Raw genomic sequence first — 17,810 nt, 5'->3', positions numbered from 1 at the left:
ACCCGGATAAAAAAGCGTTGCATAGATTTCCATTTTTTCGGGTTGACATTTTTCACAAAGAAATTGAGCACAACGACACTACCACCAACCAACCAAGCAAAGAGATTTCTTCTATGTGACTCAGAATAGTAGAGTTGTATTCAATTATAACAGCTATTGAAGATTATTTCTACATGTAATAATTTATATCTTCATGTGTTATTTGCTATTACATCCAAACAATTTCTTGAAATGTATTCCCGCCCATTAGATAGGATATCTCAATTCTTGGTGTAAGGACACAACACCCAAGTCTTGATAATTATCCATAATGTCAAAGGGAGAAAGATTCAACTACTATCATTAGCAGTATATTGATTCTAAGTATATTTATGGAAATCAAGGGTTCTGTAGATGTGAAAGTGAATAAATAATACAATGGATGTGGCTTTAGGTAGTAGGTTAAGAGAATTAATAGATTAAATTAAGTGTAGCAATTTTTCACAAGATGAAATAATGTATAATGAGATTTTTCAATCTTCCTTTCCTTTCCTTTCCTTTCCTTCTCCCCTACAGACAGACAGCAACAAACCGCGAAAATAATTTAAATTAGCTTGCGTTATCAATAAATTTAATTTTGCACAACACATACACACACACACACATAATACTAAGTCAATAAATTTTTCATTAATTTAAAATTAAATTAAATTAAATTAATTAAGGAAGATAGCGAAGTCAACTTATACTACTACTGCTACTGCTACTAACGTGTTTTACTACATTTTATGTGTTTGTTATTTATATTAATTTTATAAATTGCTGTCAATATTTCAAGTTACTAATTAATCCCCCCCCCGCTATCTTCTTCTAATGAAACAAAACATGAAAATAGTTTTGATAATATAAAAACAACAACAACAAATTTTAGTCAGCCTCGCAGTTACATGCTATAGTAGATTTCAATTAACATAAATCTTTTTTTGCTATTGAATTGAAATGGAGGCATTTTGTAACCATTATCTACTACTACTACTACTACTACATTCATTCATTCAGAATTTATATTTCTTCTTCATCTTCTTCAGTTCTGTAGCATTTTTTTTTTTTTTTCGTAAAATATAACCTTGTAACAAATCCGAAAAATTTCTTGCCAATAATTAATTCTTTCTATTTTTTTTTTAACTTCTTTGTTTCTTTCTTTCTTCCTTGATTTAATGAAACATTGTTGTTTGTTTTCTACCATCTAAAAATACTTTATTTTCAAAAGTTTTGTTGATCAATAAACAATAATTATCATAATATATATACATCTATTGTTTTATCTTCTCAATTGTCAAGGGTCAGATTTCAAAAGACTTTTTTTTTATTGTGGTTTATTTATTTATTTCAATTCCTACTTCCTAATATAGCCTGATTGCCACAGTTTTCCTTTATATTATTAAGACCCAGTGATTGTGATTGGAGAAACTATATATATATATATATAACAAACAATGGCGTCACCATATGGAATACCAAATAAATCTACTGGTAATGACAATTCTGAGACTTTTGATTTTGGAGGTCGAAGTTATGTGAGTATGTCATATAAACCAAGTTTATTATCTTCATCTTTAGTCAATACTGGTGTTGAGGTTCACGAACAAACAGCAAATTTAGCAAGTGTACTTGTTACTGAATCCCTAAATGAAGACGAAAACGAAGACGATTTAGAACAACAACAACAACAACAACACCATCGAGAAGAAGAATCACAAGACCATCAACATTCCTTATCTGAATCATCACTTTTAATGCCCAATTCACCACGAAATAATTATTTTTCTCAAGCAGATGCATTAGAGTCAGAAATTGGTTCACCTAGTGTAAACAGTTTTGGACGAAGAAGTCATAGTGGAAGCAACCCATCAGTCAATTCCCTCCCCCAACCATCACCATCATCATTATCATTATCATATAAAGATAACATCCCTGAAAAACAACCAAGTAAATTGCATTCCTATTTGGTCAAGCCAATTCGATATATTCCCGGGGTATTTCTTGGTACTTTATTGAATATTTTAGATGGATTATCTTATGGTATGATTATGTTTCCTATAAGTGAATCGATTTTTGCATCTTTGGCACCCGCAGGTTTATCAATGTTTTATATGTCATGTATAATTTCTCAATTGATTTATTCACTTGGTGGATCAGCATTCAAAGCTGGTATTGGATCAGAAATGATTGAAGTAACACCATTTTTCCATACCATGGCAGGAGCCATTGCTAAACAAATAACAAATGAATCAAACGGTAATAATAATATTAATAATGATGCTATTATAGCCACTACCATTACATCATATGCCGTTTCTTCAATTGTCACCGGATTGGTGTTTTTTTTATTAGGTAAATTGAAATTGGGTGTTTTAGTGGGGTTTTTCCCTCGACATATTTTGGTGGGATGTATAGGTGGTGTTGGATATTTTTTAATTGCTACTGGTATTGAAGTTTCATCACGATTAGAAGGTGGATTATCTTATAATTATGAAACATTTAAATATTTATTTTATAATCATACTACATTATTGGAATGGACAATTCCTTTATTATTAGCATTGATTTTAATAATTTTACAACATAAATATCATAATTCTTTATTGGTCCCACTTTATTTCATTGCTGTGTTTATAATTTTCCATTTATCAGTTGCGGTTGTACCAAGTTGGAATTTAAATAATGCTAGAATTAATGGTTGGATTTTCCCCATGGTTGAAGATAACGAACCATGGTATAGTTTTTATTCTTTATATAAATTCAATCTTGTGGATTGGGTTTGTATTGTACGTCAAATTCCAACAATGTTAGCTTTAACATTTTTCGGTATTTTACATGTCCCCATTAATGTCCCGGCTTTGGCAGTTTCAGTCGGTATGGATCAAGTTGATGTCGATCGTGAATTAGTGGCTCATGGATATTCCAATGCGATTTCTGGTCTTGTTGGTTCGATCCAAAACTATCTTGTTTATACCAATTCAGTGTTATTCATTCGTGCGGGTGCCGACGATAGAGTTGCGGGGGTTATGTTAGCTATTGCCACGGCTGCAGTTATGATGGTAGGCCCTGTGGTCATTGGATATATACCAGTTTGTGTTGTCGGTGCATTGATTTATTTATTGGGTTATGAATTATTAAAGGAAGCAATTTACGATACTTGGGGCCGATTAAGAAATATTGAATATATCACAATTATAATTATTGTTGTCACAATGGGAGCAGTTGATTTTGTTGCTGGTATTGGGGTTGGTATTTTATTAGCGTGTTTATCATTTGTGGTAGAAGCAGGTAGAACTCCAGTTGTTCAAGGAATATATTCCGGTAGTGTTGCTAGATCTACTGTTATGAGACATCCAAAACAACAAGAATTTTTGAAAAATGTTGGTGAACAAATTTGTATTGTCAAATTACAGGGGACATTATTTTTCGGTTCAATTGGTGGAGTAGAAAAAGAGATTAGAAATATGTTTGAACATGATAAATTTAAATCTAATCCAATAAAATATTTGATAATAGATATGAAGGGAGTTATTTCATTAGATTTTTCTGCGGCAGAAGGATTCCGAAGAATTTTAAATTTGGCTAATGATTTCAAAACCCAATTTATAATTTCATCTGTAGGTGAAGATGATGATATAATTCAAGGCTTACGTGATGCTGGGATATTTGATAATGGAGCCAATGCACCAATAGAATTATTTAGTAGTTTGAATTATGCCTTGGAATGGTGTGAAAATAGTTTTTTGAAAACTTATAGCAAACTTAAGAAAAGTGATCCAGTTAAAACCAGATCAGTACCTGGATCTTCAACATTAACTACAACACGTCAATCATTTGCATCTCCTTCATCATATGGAGCTAAAATTTTCGGTAAATATGGAGAATTTGGTACACCTAGAACTAATCAAGTTTTCCAAGCTGCTAGTAAAACCGTTTATGATGAACATAAAACTGAAAGTAAATTTGAATCTCAAAAAAATTCCCTTTTCCAAAAACAACCATTATCATTAATTATGTTATCATTCCAAGGTTTATCCGATAAAGATGCTGAATTTTGGTCAAATATTACTCCTTATTTTGTTAAAGAAAAAATTCCAGAAAATTATCAATTTTATGATACCAAAAATGATGAACCAGCATTTTTCATAGTTGAATCAGGTTTGATTCGTTCAATTATTAAATTCGAAAGTGAGGGCCGAGAATTACATAGTAGTATTTTACCATTAGTGGCATTTGGTGATTTAGATGATGCTTCAGAATATCGACAAATCATTTATACTACTGTAAATGATACTGTTGTTTGGAAATTGACTCAAGCCAAATTAAAAGAAATGTTGGCTAAACTTGGATCTAAAGGTGAAGAGTTGTATCATGAATTATTAGAAGTTGAAGCTAAATTAATTAGAGGTAGATTTGATACTATGACAGCAAATTTAATAATTGCTGGTTGAAAAAATAAAAGCATCCTACTTTTTGGTTGCAACATTTAGTTGTTTCATAGTTTGTCATACATTAATTTTAATACATACATACATACATACATACATATATATTTTAAATTGTACAAGACCCAGTATTTGATTTGAATTGATCAAGTAGTTATCAGAGAGAATAGTATTGTTTTTTGTAGGGGTTCCAATAAACTTGTTCTGGGAGTAAAGCATACAGTTTAGAGCTTATAATCATTCTTTGATATATGTAAATATCATATTTTCTTCGTTTTTAATTTATATATGTGACTTGTATTTAAATAGAATATGTAAAGACGATATAATAATTGTTAATTTCTTGGTGTATTAAGAAAAAACTAGCCCACTAGTCCAATGAGGAAGCACCAGTAATGATATCAACCAATTCGTTGGTAATGACGGCTTGTCTAGTTCTGTTATACAAAATAGAGTAACTGTTGATCATATCACCAGCATTCTTGGAGGCATTGTCCATAGCATTTCTTCTAGCAGAAACTTCAGATGCATAACCTTCAGCCATAGCAGTCAACAAGTTGTTAGCTAAAGAGAATTGAGCAACATCAGAAGTGATTTCTTCATTTTCCAATTCATATTTGCTTAAACCTGGAGAGTTAGCAATGGCATCAGCAGCATAAATGGAAAATTTAGATGGTTCAAATGAAACACCAGAAACAAATTTGTTGTAAAGAATTTCAACATTTTCATAGTTACCTAATTTAGCAATTTCATCAGCAATTAAGGCAACTTCAGTGAAATTTGGTTCTTCTTTACCAACACCATTGAATGCCAATTTAACTTTGTCAGCATAAGTTCTCAAAATTTGTGCTTTGACTTTATCACCAATACAAACAATATCGACATTACCATTTAATTCTTCAGTTCTCTTTCTGGCAGCTTTGGAAACTTGAGAATGAATAGAACCACATAAACCTTTATCGGAAGAAACAACAATCAATAAAGTTTTGTCATCAGATTTAGAAGCTTCTTCTTCAATTGGTTTTGGTTCAGCATTAGACAAGAATTCTTTATCAGTTTCATTGAAAACACGAGATGAAGCCATGGCTTTTTGAGCTTTACTCAATCTAGTAGAGGCAACAATCTTCATGGTATTGGTGATTTTTTCAATGTTTTTAATGGATTTAAGACGCATTTCAATTTCACGTAAAGTGGCATAGTTTCTAGCACTAAATATAAATTAAAAAAAAGCCCAAGAAGTTGTTAGTATATCATAAACTTATAACGAATTCCCATAAAGACAAAAACATTTAAAACAACAGAAAACAACTTTCTCTGTCTTTAGGAGGGGAGGAGGAAGTGTGTAGTAGGTGCAATAATCGGTGACCTTAGTATCGTGAAATCTGATTGGTTGTTGATCTTATACTCTTTAATAGTCAATTCTCTGTCATTGATGAAAGTAAATGTCTTGGAATCTAAACATACCTTACACGGACTGCATTGGCAGCAGTAGAAACACCTGAACGAAACATTGTTGCTATGTAGTTTGTGAAGAAGATGATTATGAGAAAAGAAAGGGGAGGTTTGCTTGTATTATTATGTTGAATTTTTTTTCCTTTCTTCTCTTAGAGTTGGTGGTAAACTGAAAAAAATCATAGTGCGTGCCCATTCAGCTAAAAAATTTATTGGAAGAAGAAAAAGTGAAAAAATCGGTCTTCCCTCTCAATAGAATTTCTCTCTCTCTCACTAAAAAGTTCTTGGTTGCAACGATTTCATTGGGCAATTAGAATTTGTACAGCTTTACACTACCACAACTCATATTATTAGTACTTCCACAACTACAATGCGTTGATTGCAAAATACCACTACAAGAGTATTTACCAAAACTTCTTTATGATTCTTTTTTTTAAAATTGATTTATAGAATATATATATATATAGTTTGCTTTTATACAAAAAAATGATGATGATAATAATAATAATCCTGTAGAAAGAAAAAGTTGTTCAAAGATATTCGCTTCCCTCACTAAAGACAAAAAACAATCAACTCTAAACGTATTATACAGAATTGTCTTTCAATAGTCCTTCCATTTCAACACATTTTCATTTTCTTCAATAGATCTTTCTTTTCTCTATGCAAATATAAAAATCAAAATTCAAAATCAAAATTCAAAATAAAATTCAAACTGAAAAATACAAGTAAACACAGATTATTTGGTAAGTTTCATAATACCCCATAATCCCCCACGGTGTTGTTTTGTATATTTTTCTTCTTCCTCTTCTTATTAGTAGTAGTAGTATTGATTATTGTAAATAATATTATATCTATTGAGATGGATCGTTCTTTTGGTATCCCATATAACCTTGTATTGGATATGTTTCCAACATTTTCATGTATTTTAATACCAATGATTTACAATTTCTTGAAGCATCTTCTTGATGATATTGTCTGCATTTTCTTAAAGCTTCATGAGTCACCCTTAATTCATATACTCTGATCCATTGTTCCCTAAGCATAGATTTTCTGGCAGCTTCCACTTGAGATAAGTTGTTATAACTGATATCATCAAACGACACTAATTCTGGTCTTTGATGGTTTTCATAACTATCTAAACGCCCTGAAATGAAAAAAAATAATATTATTATTGTTAGTTAATACTAAGCCAACGTAGAAGTTTGTAAACAATTTAGATACATACCCATTGTGTAAGTTATATTTATCTATCTAGTTGTTATTATCAAAATGGTTGTTGATGATTAAGATGGTGTTTTGTAGTTTTTCCAAATTTTTTCTTCTGGCAGTGCTTGTATTACAAAAGATGAAATTTAACTGGTTCACTAATTAACTAACTAAAGAGTCTCTCTTCTCTCTCTATCTCTCTTTAATATCTCTTTTTTTTTTTTTCGTGTGCGAAAGTTATTGATCTTCATAACACGACCAAGTAACCTATTTAGTCGTGCACAATGGGGAGCAAATAATTACAGCCAAAAACGGGTAAAATTGAAAAAAAAAACAACAATAATTGGAAAAATAACACGATAATAAAAATATCCGAAATTTTGAAATTGTCAAAATTGGATTCTAATTACATTAGACAACAATTCTCCCCCCCACTCCTCCATACTCTTTTTTTAACATTATTGTTTTATCAATTGTGTCATTTGATCGACTTAGGTTTTCGTAAAATTTTTTATTATTATTATCAAACTAGAGATATACTGATATTAAAATGTCGGAAAAGAATCCCACTCTGGTAGATTCCAGAGAGAAGGAGAAGAACAAGGAGTTAATACAAAAAACCCCATTTTTCACTTTTAATGCCAGTATAATATCATATTTACACACCGTTTTTGCTTCTTCATCATTTTTAGCAGCATTAGCAGTTGGATCATACTTACACTATTACAAGATTGTTCAAAATTCATCATTTGGTTATCCTGATGAATGGTTCCCTAGTGTTTCTGCTACTATTGGTGATAGATATCCTGAACGATCAGTTTTCCAAATCATTATTGCTTTAACTGCTGGCCCAAGATTTTTATTATTGATTTTCAATTTCATTAGTCTTTACAAGAAAAATAGTTATTTACCTTATATTGCTACTATTTCAGGAACATTAAGAACATTTACTGCTGGTGGTTGGATGTATATTACTTCAACTGATGATCATGACGCTCATGACGTGTTTATGATTCTCTATATGGTTTTGACTATACCATGGACCGTATGTAATACATTACTTTCTCCCAAACATTCGTTACAAAGAAATGCCAGATTTTATTCGGCAATGGCATTTTTTGGAACTATTATCCCATTGATTTATTGGTTTATTCAACATAAAGTTCATATTAGACCAGGTGCATATTCCATATATGCTTATTTTGAATGGGGGTTGATATTTTTCGATATTTTATTTGATTCTTGGTCAGCCATTGATTTTACCAATATCGATATTCTGATTTCAGCAACAGGAATTGAATTAGTTCATGTTGACACAACAGCTACAGAATCCACCACCAAGGTAACAGAAACAGAAACAGAAACAGAAATAAACGTTGAAATTGAAACCGAAGTAATACCTGGTCCATTTGATAGTCAATTTAGTGATATTGATGTAATTGTTAATTTGATCAATTCATTCATTTATTGGACAGTCGTCACGTCATTATTTTTATGTGTTTGGTATTTCCCATTATGGCATATGGGTATTTCAGGTTATGAAGCCGCTGTTTTATCTTTCTTTTTGGCTCCTTTATTATTGATTATTCCAGTTTCTCGTAATTTGTTTGTGACTTATCCATCAATTGCTAGAAGTTTGACGGTGATTTTAGGTGTTGGAGCTTATAAAGTCCCTGATCCAGAACAAAGACTTTTAACTATAACTGCTGGAACCGTATTTGCTGTAATTTCAGTATTGTCTGAATTTTCAATTTTTGCCACTAATCCTAAGAAATTGAATTCTTATATTTCAACATTTACATTAGGACTTTTAGCTACTTCAATTTTCAAATATTTATGTTTTTCCAATAATCCTATTTGGCCAATTATGCATAAAGAAAATGGTGGTTATAATGCCATTGGTATATTTTTAGGATTATTAGCAGCTTTTTTCACTCCCAAACAAAAACAATTATCTCCAAAAGCAACAAACAATGAAGTAAATGGTGCAAATGGATCGTTATTATTAGCTGCATTAGGTTTCGGTGGTTACTATTTCTCCCTTTCATCGTATTTGTCGGATTCTGGTACTTTGGCTCTTTGGACTTGGGAAGGGTTTCCTATCAAAGGACCAACTCCAATAACTGGTGCCTTGTATCATTTTATTGCCATTATGACAGCAATAATTATTAATGTCAAACTGCACCCTAATTTTTTCAGCAGTTGGAATTATAATATTATTATAGGTGGTGGAAGTGCCCTTGTGTTATATAATTTTGGTGGTTGGATAGGATATATTGGAGCAGTGATTTATACATTTTATTTGACTTCTATTGGACCAATTATTTGGAATTCAATTAAAGGTTATAATATTACCGGGGCATTTTTCTTGGGGTATTTTTTCAACATTTTACTTGGATTAGCTAGTGTTTGGATTGTTGCTTATGCATTTGTACCTGGTGGACCATTACTTCGTGAAAGAACCGATATTGTTCTTGGTACATCATATTTTTCAATTTTGGCTGGAGTATTGAATTATAATTTACGTCGTGAAGAATTCACCAAAATAAAATTCTCCAGTTGTAAAATTTTCAAACAAACTTTAACCATTATAACCATTTTATTGGCATTATCAATTTCAATTTTTATTAAAAGATATCCTAGTGAACCATTCAAACCTTATAATGAAGAATCTCAATCTTTCACTGCAGGTATTTGGTGTGTTCATTTTGGATTAGATAATGATATGTGGTCATCGGAAACGAGAATGAGAGATTTGATTCGAGATGCAGAAATTGATATCATTGGATTATTAGAATCTGACACTCAAAGATTAATTGGTGGTAATAGAGATTTCACCCAAACCATTGCCGAAGATTTAGGAATGTACGTTGATTATGGTCCTGGACCTAATAAACATACATGGGGTGCAGCATTATTATCAAAATTCCCAATCATTGAATCTACTCATCATCTTTTACCATCACCAGTTGGTGAATTGGCACCAGCTATTCATGCAACTTTAGACATCTATGGAGAATTAGTTGATGTTGTTGTTTTCCACTCTGGTCAAGAAGAAGATGTTGAAGATCGTCGATTACAAAGTTTAGGTATACAAGAAATAATGGGTAATTCTTCACGACCATTGATATTATTGAGTTATTTAGTGACAGAACCATTACAAGGTAATTATAACACTTATGTTAGTGAAAAATCTCGAGTTTATGATATTGATAATACTGATTGGGATAGATGGTGTGAATATATTTTATTTAGAGATTTAAGAAAAGTTGCTTATGCAAGAATTTCAAGATCTACTATTACTGATACCGAATTACAAATTGCTAAATTCAAATTATTAAATGAAGATGAAAAAAATGATGATGATTTGGAATTTTATTATGGTAATCATTTTGTTAATGAAGATGAAATTGATGAGAATTTAAGAATGCCACAACTTTTTAGAGGTGATGGTGTTAGAGGACATAGATATCATGTATTTGATGAACCAAGATATTTTGCTCAACATAAATGGCAAAGATATAATGAGCAAGAGCAAGAGCAAGAGCAACAACAACAAGAAGAACACCAAGAAGAAGAAGAAGAAAACGGACAAAATGAAGAAGGTGATGAATATTAGTTATAATGTAGATATTTTTAGATTAGATTTCTATTGTAAAGGTCAATTGTATCTCAATTAATGCAGACACAGTATATTAATTACAGTACATCGTATATGACAAGTTCGATTAGGACTAATGCTACCAGTGAGAAATTAACTAGAAAAATAATAAGACAGTAATATTATTCAGTTTTACCATGCCTTAATAGAAAGAAATGAAATTATAGGTTGTTGGGTCAATGACTTTCTATTAATATTGCTTGTAACATAGGGGACTAAAAAGTCATCATCATTATATTGTTGTAGTTATTTTGCTTTTGCTTTTGCTTTTGTGACACTTGAACGCTTTTCCGAATTGTGGCAATTAATGAATCTCTTTTTTTACGTTGGGCGGTTTTCCACTCCCGCCCTCCATTCGACTCTCGCCTTATTCAGTTGGTAATGCCGTACTCCGTACTATAAGTTACTGATTTCAATTTGTTGTAGTGATGGGTCGGTTGGTTGGTTACTATTTAAGATTGCTGTCTTCCCCCCCCCCCTTCACAATACACTAGCTAGAGTATTATAACTGAACCACAATAATAATAATAATAATAATACTAATAATACTAACAATAATAATAATAATAATAATACTAATAATACTAACCTAATGTAACAGTATTGTTGTCTTTCTTCTTTTTTTTTTTTCTTGTTGTTGTTGTTGTAGTATAATCGTTAACCCACCCATTTTGATTTTCTTATCTTTACTTCAGTTTGGAGGGGAAAGAGAAGGAAGRAAAAAAATTACTCTCAATTCTTTTCTCTCAACATTTGATAACCCTTTTCTTTTATTAACCGCTGTCGTTTGTTGTTTGTTGTTTGTTGTTATTACTTTCTCTTACTCTTTTCTTCATTAAATCATGGTATCATTCAAGAACTTGGCAATTGTTACCCTTGCTGTAACCACAACTTCAGTTGAAGGCATATCCTTCTCCAATATTTATTTAAATAAAGCCATCACTATTTTTAAAAACCCCACTTCATTAATTCCATCATTTTCAAATTCTAAATTAATTAATTATCAAAATACTAAACCAATTCCTGGTGATTCTCCTATTGAAGTATGTGACGCCAGTGAAAAACAATTGTTACATTTAGATGAAGTTATTGTTACTCCAAATCCACCAGTTGCTGGTCAAAATTTAACTTTTACCGCTGTTGGTACCCTTGATAAAACTATTGAAGAAGGAGCTTATGTTGAAGTTGAAGTTAGATATGGATTTATTAAATTGATTCATCAAACTTATGATTTATGCGAAGAAATTGTTAAAGTTGATTTACAATGTCCAATCAAACTGGGCAAACAAACTATTACTAAAAATGTCGAAATTCCTGAAGAAGTACCACCAGGTAAATATTTGGTTGTTGCTAGAGCTTATACCAAAGATGATGAATATATCACTTGTTTAACTGCTACAATTATATTCCCTGTTCAATGAGTAAGTGTGGAGGGAGGAGAATAAATTTATTGCTATAAAAAAATTTGGATTATTATTATTATTATTATTATTATTATTATTAGCAGAAGAAGAAGAAGAAGATTTAAAAGTTAGAAATTGTCTAGAAAATTAGAATGCTTTTCAATGATTAAGATAATAATGATGGTGATTTAGCAAAAGAACTTAACAAATTTGGTTTGACTATTCATGGTAGTCTGTTATTTACAACCACTTTTAGTTTCAAGCTTTTTTTTTGACAAGCTGTCGTTAGAAATATTGCTATCATCATTATAGATTAAAGTTACTTTTACTATTAATATTAGATTTATTTATTTGTTTTTCTTATTTACTACTGTAAAATTGTAAGAGTTGAAATTTTCTTGATCTTTGTTAATTCTTTATTTTTACAATAAAGTTGGGAGAGACTTTAGAAAAGGTTGTCTCAAGTGTTTATATTATTCTTTTACACCCATTAGAAGAATGTAGAAGTGGATAACGCAAGGATAACACAAGGAAGGTTATGAGTAGGGCAAATATTTGTAGGGAAAGACAACAATTGTTAAGACCACTTTGAAATCTTGTTTTGTTGCCAAGTAGTAGTGTATTTGGAGACAATAAAAAAAAAAAATTATTTGACTTTGATCTCATTCTCGAATTGTCTTTCCATTTATTTTTTTTTTTTTTTCAATCTGATTCATAATAATACTACTGCTCTTATTAGTACTACCAATAGTATTAGCCTCTGTTGACGATATATTCAATAATGATTAAATTTGAAGATTATTTTTCCATTCAAATATTTTTCATTATATTACGTGAAACTTTAGAAACGGCAATTATTATATCTGTTTTATTATCATTCATCAATCAACGGTCTCATAAACAAGAAGAGGAATCAACTTTATCTACAAATAATAATAATAATAATGATAATAATAATAATAATGAGAATGAGAATGAGAATGAGAATGCCGTTCATCCAATATCTATATCTCAAAGTAGAAAAGCTGATATGAATCGAAAATTAAAATTTCAAGTTTGGATAGGAGCTATATTAGGATTAATCATTTGTTTTATAATTGGGATAATTTTTGTTTTAATTTTTTATTTTGTTGGACAAGATTATTGGTCATATACTGAAAGAGTATGGGAAGGATTATTTTCAATTTTATCGAGTATAATAATCACTATTATGGGGATTGGATTATTAAGAATTAATAAAGTGATGAAATTAAAATGGTGGATAAAATTAGGTGATGCCTATAACTATAATGGACAACAAGACGAGAGGGAGGATGATGAAGAGATTTCTGCTTTGACTGATAATGATATTTTATTTGATGGGAATAACAATGGTGAGGAAGAAGATATTATGAATTATGGGGGAACGAGATCAAGTTCTGAATCAAATGAAATAATCACCCATAACAATAATAATGACTCTAATTTTAGTTTTAGTTCTAGTTCTAGTTCTAATTCTAATTCTAATTTTAATTCTAATTCTAATCCGGGAATTTTGAATAATGATAATGAGGAAAGTATACCTTTAACGGCATCTTCTAATTTTTTTACTCCATTCAAAAATAAACATCAATCAACTGCAAAAAATTCGAAACAGCTTCACCGCCAGTCATTTAGTAAGAAATATTTTTTAGCAATATTACCATTAGTCACCACATTAAGAGAAGGATTAGAAGCAGTAGTATTCATTGGTGGTAGTGCTATGAGTTCATCACCTCATTCTATTCCATTATCGGTAATTTGTGGGATTTCTATGGGTTCAATAATTGGTTATTTTTTATATCAAGGAGGTAATAAATTATCATTACAATATTTTTTGATTTTTTCAACATGTTTTCTTTATATTGTCAGTGCTGGATTAATGAGTCGAGGTATTTGGTTTTTGGAATTAGAACAATATGTTAGACAATGTAATGGATTAGATGTGAGTGAAACTGGTAGTGGACCTGGTTCTTATGATATTGTCAAAAGTGTTTGGCATGTTAATTGTTGTAATGGATTAACTGATGGTTGGTGGATGGTTTTTAATGCTATTTTTGGTTGGACAAATTCTGCAACTTATGGTAGTGTTTTCAGTTATATGATTTATTGGACAATGGTTATTATTTGGTTGAAAATTAAATTATATGAAGAACGTCATGGTATATTACCATTGGTTCCATTAAAATGGCAATTGAAAAGAATTCAAAAAAGAATTAGATTATATGAATTAAGAAAAAATCATGAACAAGAACATCAAGGGCAGCAACAAGAAGAAGGGCAACAAGAAGCAAGTTGAAAATGATAGAACTTTGTTATCAGCTTAAAACGTTAGGCGCAATTTATTTATTGAAAAAAGTTAGACATCGATTATAATCCAGGTGGAACACTCTTGCAAGTTACATTGTTAAATAAAAACCATTACAGACAAATATTGACATTTTTTGTATATATTAAAATTATTAGCATCAATAAACTTCAACAATAAAAGTAACCCATAATCATATTATACACTTTTTGACACCTTATCCTACGTTGTATAAAAAAAACTTTTTAATAATAATTAATTATTTGTCTATCAAATTATACATAACATACATACATAAATACTTTAATTAAATACTATTCTTTACTAATACAAAGTTATGTAACTTTTTCTTTCATTCTCTTTTTTTTTTTTCTTTTTTTTTTTTTAATCAACTTTTATGGCACCATAAATTTTTCTAATAAAAATCAATCCCGTTAAAACACCAATAGAACCCGAAGCAATCCCAATCATTAAAGAAGCTAAAGCCATATAAACAAAATATAATAATCCACTAACAAAATCATCAACATTTAAAATTCTTAAAAAATAATAAATTGAATAACCATAAATATACCAACCAATACTTGATCCTACTTGAAATGATAACCAAATCCAATTGGATTTATTATAAACCACTAAAGATATATAAATTGCCACTATGGCTGATTCAATAATTATAATAAATAACATTAGGGTGGTGATGAATAAAAATCCATACATATAATAAAAAGTTGTTTTTTCTAACCAAATAGAATTGAATATGAATAATAATTCAACGTAAACTATACCAAATGGAATTAATCCATAAATTAATATGGTTTTTCCATAACTTATAAATTTTGTTAATAATGAATCATTAGAAGGTTTATTTTTGCTATGGAATTGGAATTGTTTTTCATATAATGGACTAGATGGAGGAGTTTTCATTGATGCAAAAAAAAGTTTTTGAGGCATTGATAATGATTTTTGATAATTTGCATAATTTGCATAATTTGCATAATTTGCATAATTTCCACCAATTATACCTAAAGGACATTGAATTAATATAAAAATTAATAAAAATACCACAATGGTACCAAATGGTAATGCTGCTGATGATTCTTTAGCCCATACAAAAAAATTTAGGATAAATATAATTAAAAATAAAAATGCTGGTAATGCAGCACTAAATAAAAGTGATAATTTAATTATTGTCAATTGATCATAAGTTTTACCTAAGTTGTTGTTGTTGTTATTGTGATTGTTGTTGTTGCCAGAAGTTTGATGAAGGTGGGGGTGAGGGTGGTAGAAATATTTATGTAATAATATACCAAAATATGAAGATATTGAACCCAGAATACTAATACAAAATATTGAAATACTGAAAAATGCTCCTTGATGACTATTAAAAAAATTATTTTTTGTTCCAATTGAATTTATCATCAATATACTGATTACTCCCATAATGGCAATTACTATTTGAATACCGGCTGATACTAAAGTGATTAAAAATATTGGATATTGAGGTATTTGATTGACTTGATTAATTAAATTTTTCCAACCCGATCCAATATTATTAGTAACAGAAGATGAGGAACTGTCACCATCTATATCTATAGAAATATCATTTTTGATCAAAGGTAATACAGTATTACCACTAATGTTATCATTATTCCCATTATTGGCAATATCTTTTTTCAAAACTTTAATTAAAACAATCATAACTATCAATGATGCTAAAAATATAAGAATAATGGAATTTATAAATGATATCCAATGAATATGAACATGAGCACCATTAGTTTCATTTTCATAATATAATTCCCATCGAGAATCATAATCAATAGAATTGTCTTCCCGCCAATAAACTGAATAAGTATAAGCAATTGTTGTTTTACTTTCAATCAATTGATTTTTATCATCAACAGAATAAAATAATGGTAAATTTTGATAATTTTTCAGAGATCCAGGACAATGTTCATCATTAACACTTTTCGGATAAACTTCAAACCCAACAATAGTATATTTAGGATCCCCACCATTTTTGGATGCGGTTTCTTTTTCTCGATGATATCTAATCACTAACATAACATGATTATATATATAACTCAATTGCTCATCATCACTAGGGCTAACAAATCCCAAGGGGAATCCCGCGGCATAATATTTATTTCGGTGGTTAGTTGATTCAAAAGTTGTGGCTCCAGGTAATCCATCAACGGTCCAATGAACAACATAACCATCTTTTATAAGATCAGAAGCTCGTTTAATTGCATGAGTAGAAAGTACCATATCACATAATCGATTACAAGGAACATCAACCCCAAATTCTAATTGATATCCACTTTGCCAAATTCTATCACCTTTAAGTAATTCACCTAATGATAAATGAACTGGTTTAGCACCATTAATGGGACGACAAACAAATGGTAAACTATGATAAGCAAATGGTAATTGTGTAGTATCTGATTCTATTTTATTGACTAATAAATCAACTTTATCTCCATGTTTATAATAAGTAGGTCCTAATCCAAAATCAAATGCTAGAATCGATGTTATGAATAAATAGAAAATATATATCCAAGATATCAGATTCAACATCTTTGGTAGGTAATGTATACGTGTTTTTGTAGTAGTTGTTATTGTTGCAATAATTGGGAGGTTCTTCAAATGAGAGAGGGGGCTTTTTTTGTTCAATTTAAGGGTTCCCTATTGTTAAATGGGTTTTCAATTTCTTTGATAATGTGATGCTGAGTAATAACAACAAACTAAGTTGATATCAATAAAGATATATCTATTAAATTCCAAACAAATAATGATTGGAGGGGGAAAAGGGAAGTTTATGATTAAGTGAATTCTTTTTTTAATGGAAAATTTTTATACTTATCACAGACACAGAGACACACACACTACTTCTTTAACTTTTATGGGTACGACGATTTCAAGGGAGATAAAAAAAAAGGGGTGGGGAGGTAATGAAATACAATAAAATGATTCTGATATTACCCTAATTAATGATAACGTTGATTATTGATATTCAATTCCTAAATGAATGAATGAATGAACGAATGAATGGAAAGTATCAAAGAAATGCTTTAAAAAGAGAAAATGAGAAAATTGAATGGAAATAGAAGTTTTTTCTTCTTCTTCGTCTTCTTCTTCTATTTTAATTTGTGTAGTTTTTTCATGTGGTTTAAATTTTTTTTAAGAATATCTCTTTCTATTTCTATTCCTATTCCAATTCCTATTCTTGATTTAGATTGTGGGTATTCTTCTTTTTAAAACTATTAATGGAATTAAACTAAAAACTTACTACT

The 17,810-nt window shown here is 30.0% G+C and overlaps 7 protein-coding genes across 7 annotated transcripts; 4 read left to right on the top strand and 3 right to left on the bottom strand. All coding sequences in view use genetic code 12, as the record gives it.

The window, feature by feature from the left end:
- Positions 1-1,475: 1,475 nt before the first annotated feature.
- CAALFM_CR01320CA (uncharacterized protein) lies at positions 1,476-4,472 on the top strand (the record flags this gene model as incomplete). The annotated part of the gene is made up of 1 exon (XM_712820.2): positions 1,476-4,472. One exon carries the CDS (start codon positions 1,476-1,478, stop codon positions 4,470-4,472), a length of 2,997 nt encoding a protein of 998 aa, XP_717913.2.
- A 364-nt stretch (positions 4,473-4,836) lies between these two features.
- ATP3 (F1F0 ATP synthase subunit gamma) lies at positions 4,837-5,977 on the bottom strand (the record flags this gene model as incomplete). The annotated part of the gene is made up of 2 exons (XM_019475510.1): positions 4,837-5,674; positions 5,931-5,977. The coding sequence occupies 2 exons, from the start codon at positions 5,975-5,977 to the stop codon at positions 4,837-4,839; spliced, it is 885 nt and encodes a 294-aa protein (XP_019331055.1).
- Positions 5,978-6,769: 792 nt separating this feature from the next.
- CAALFM_CR01300WA (uncharacterized protein) lies at positions 6,770-7,147 on the bottom strand (the record flags this gene model as incomplete). The annotated part of the gene is made up of 2 exons (XM_019475509.1): positions 6,770-7,062; positions 7,144-7,147. The coding sequence occupies 2 exons, from the start codon at positions 7,145-7,147 to the stop codon at positions 6,770-6,772; spliced, it is 297 nt and encodes a 98-aa protein (XP_019331054.1).
- Positions 7,148-7,674: 527 nt separating this feature from the next.
- On the top strand, positions 7,675-10,743 carry CWH43 (Cwh43p; the record flags this gene model as incomplete). Its single annotated transcript, XM_712823.2, has 1 exon — positions 7,675-10,743. One exon carries the CDS (start codon positions 7,675-7,677, stop codon positions 10,741-10,743), a length of 3,069 nt encoding a protein of 1,022 aa, XP_717916.2.
- Positions 10,744-11,627: 884 nt separating this feature from the next.
- On the top strand, positions 11,628-12,206 carry CAALFM_CR01280CA (sterol transporter; the record flags this gene model as incomplete). Its single annotated transcript, XM_712824.2, has 1 exon — positions 11,628-12,206. The coding sequence occupies one exon, from the start codon at positions 11,628-11,630 to the stop codon at positions 12,204-12,206; it is 579 nt and encodes a 192-aa protein (XP_717917.2).
- Positions 12,207-12,969: 763 nt separating this feature from the next.
- On the top strand, positions 12,970-14,505 carry FTH2 (Fth2p; the record flags this gene model as incomplete). Its single annotated transcript, XM_712825.2, has 1 exon — positions 12,970-14,505. One exon carries the CDS (start codon positions 12,970-12,972, stop codon positions 14,503-14,505), a length of 1,536 nt encoding a protein of 511 aa, XP_717918.2.
- Positions 14,506-14,898: 393 nt separating this feature from the next.
- Positions 14,899-17,094, bottom strand: CAALFM_CR01260WA (uncharacterized protein; the record flags this gene model as incomplete). Its single annotated transcript, XM_712826.2, has 1 exon — positions 14,899-17,094. The coding sequence occupies one exon, from the start codon at positions 17,092-17,094 to the stop codon at positions 14,899-14,901; it is 2,196 nt and encodes a 731-aa protein (XP_717919.2).
- Between the last annotated feature and the right edge of the window lie 716 nt (positions 17,095-17,810).

The sequence above is a fragment of the Candida albicans genome, chromosome R (assembly GCF_000182965.3).
Source record: "Candida albicans SC5314 chromosome R, complete sequence".
NCBI lineage: Eukaryota > Fungi > Ascomycota > Pichiomycetes > Serinales > Debaryomycetaceae > Candida > Candida albicans.
Note: the sequence above shows the minus strand (reverse complement) of the source record. Positions and strands in the feature narration are given on the sequence as shown.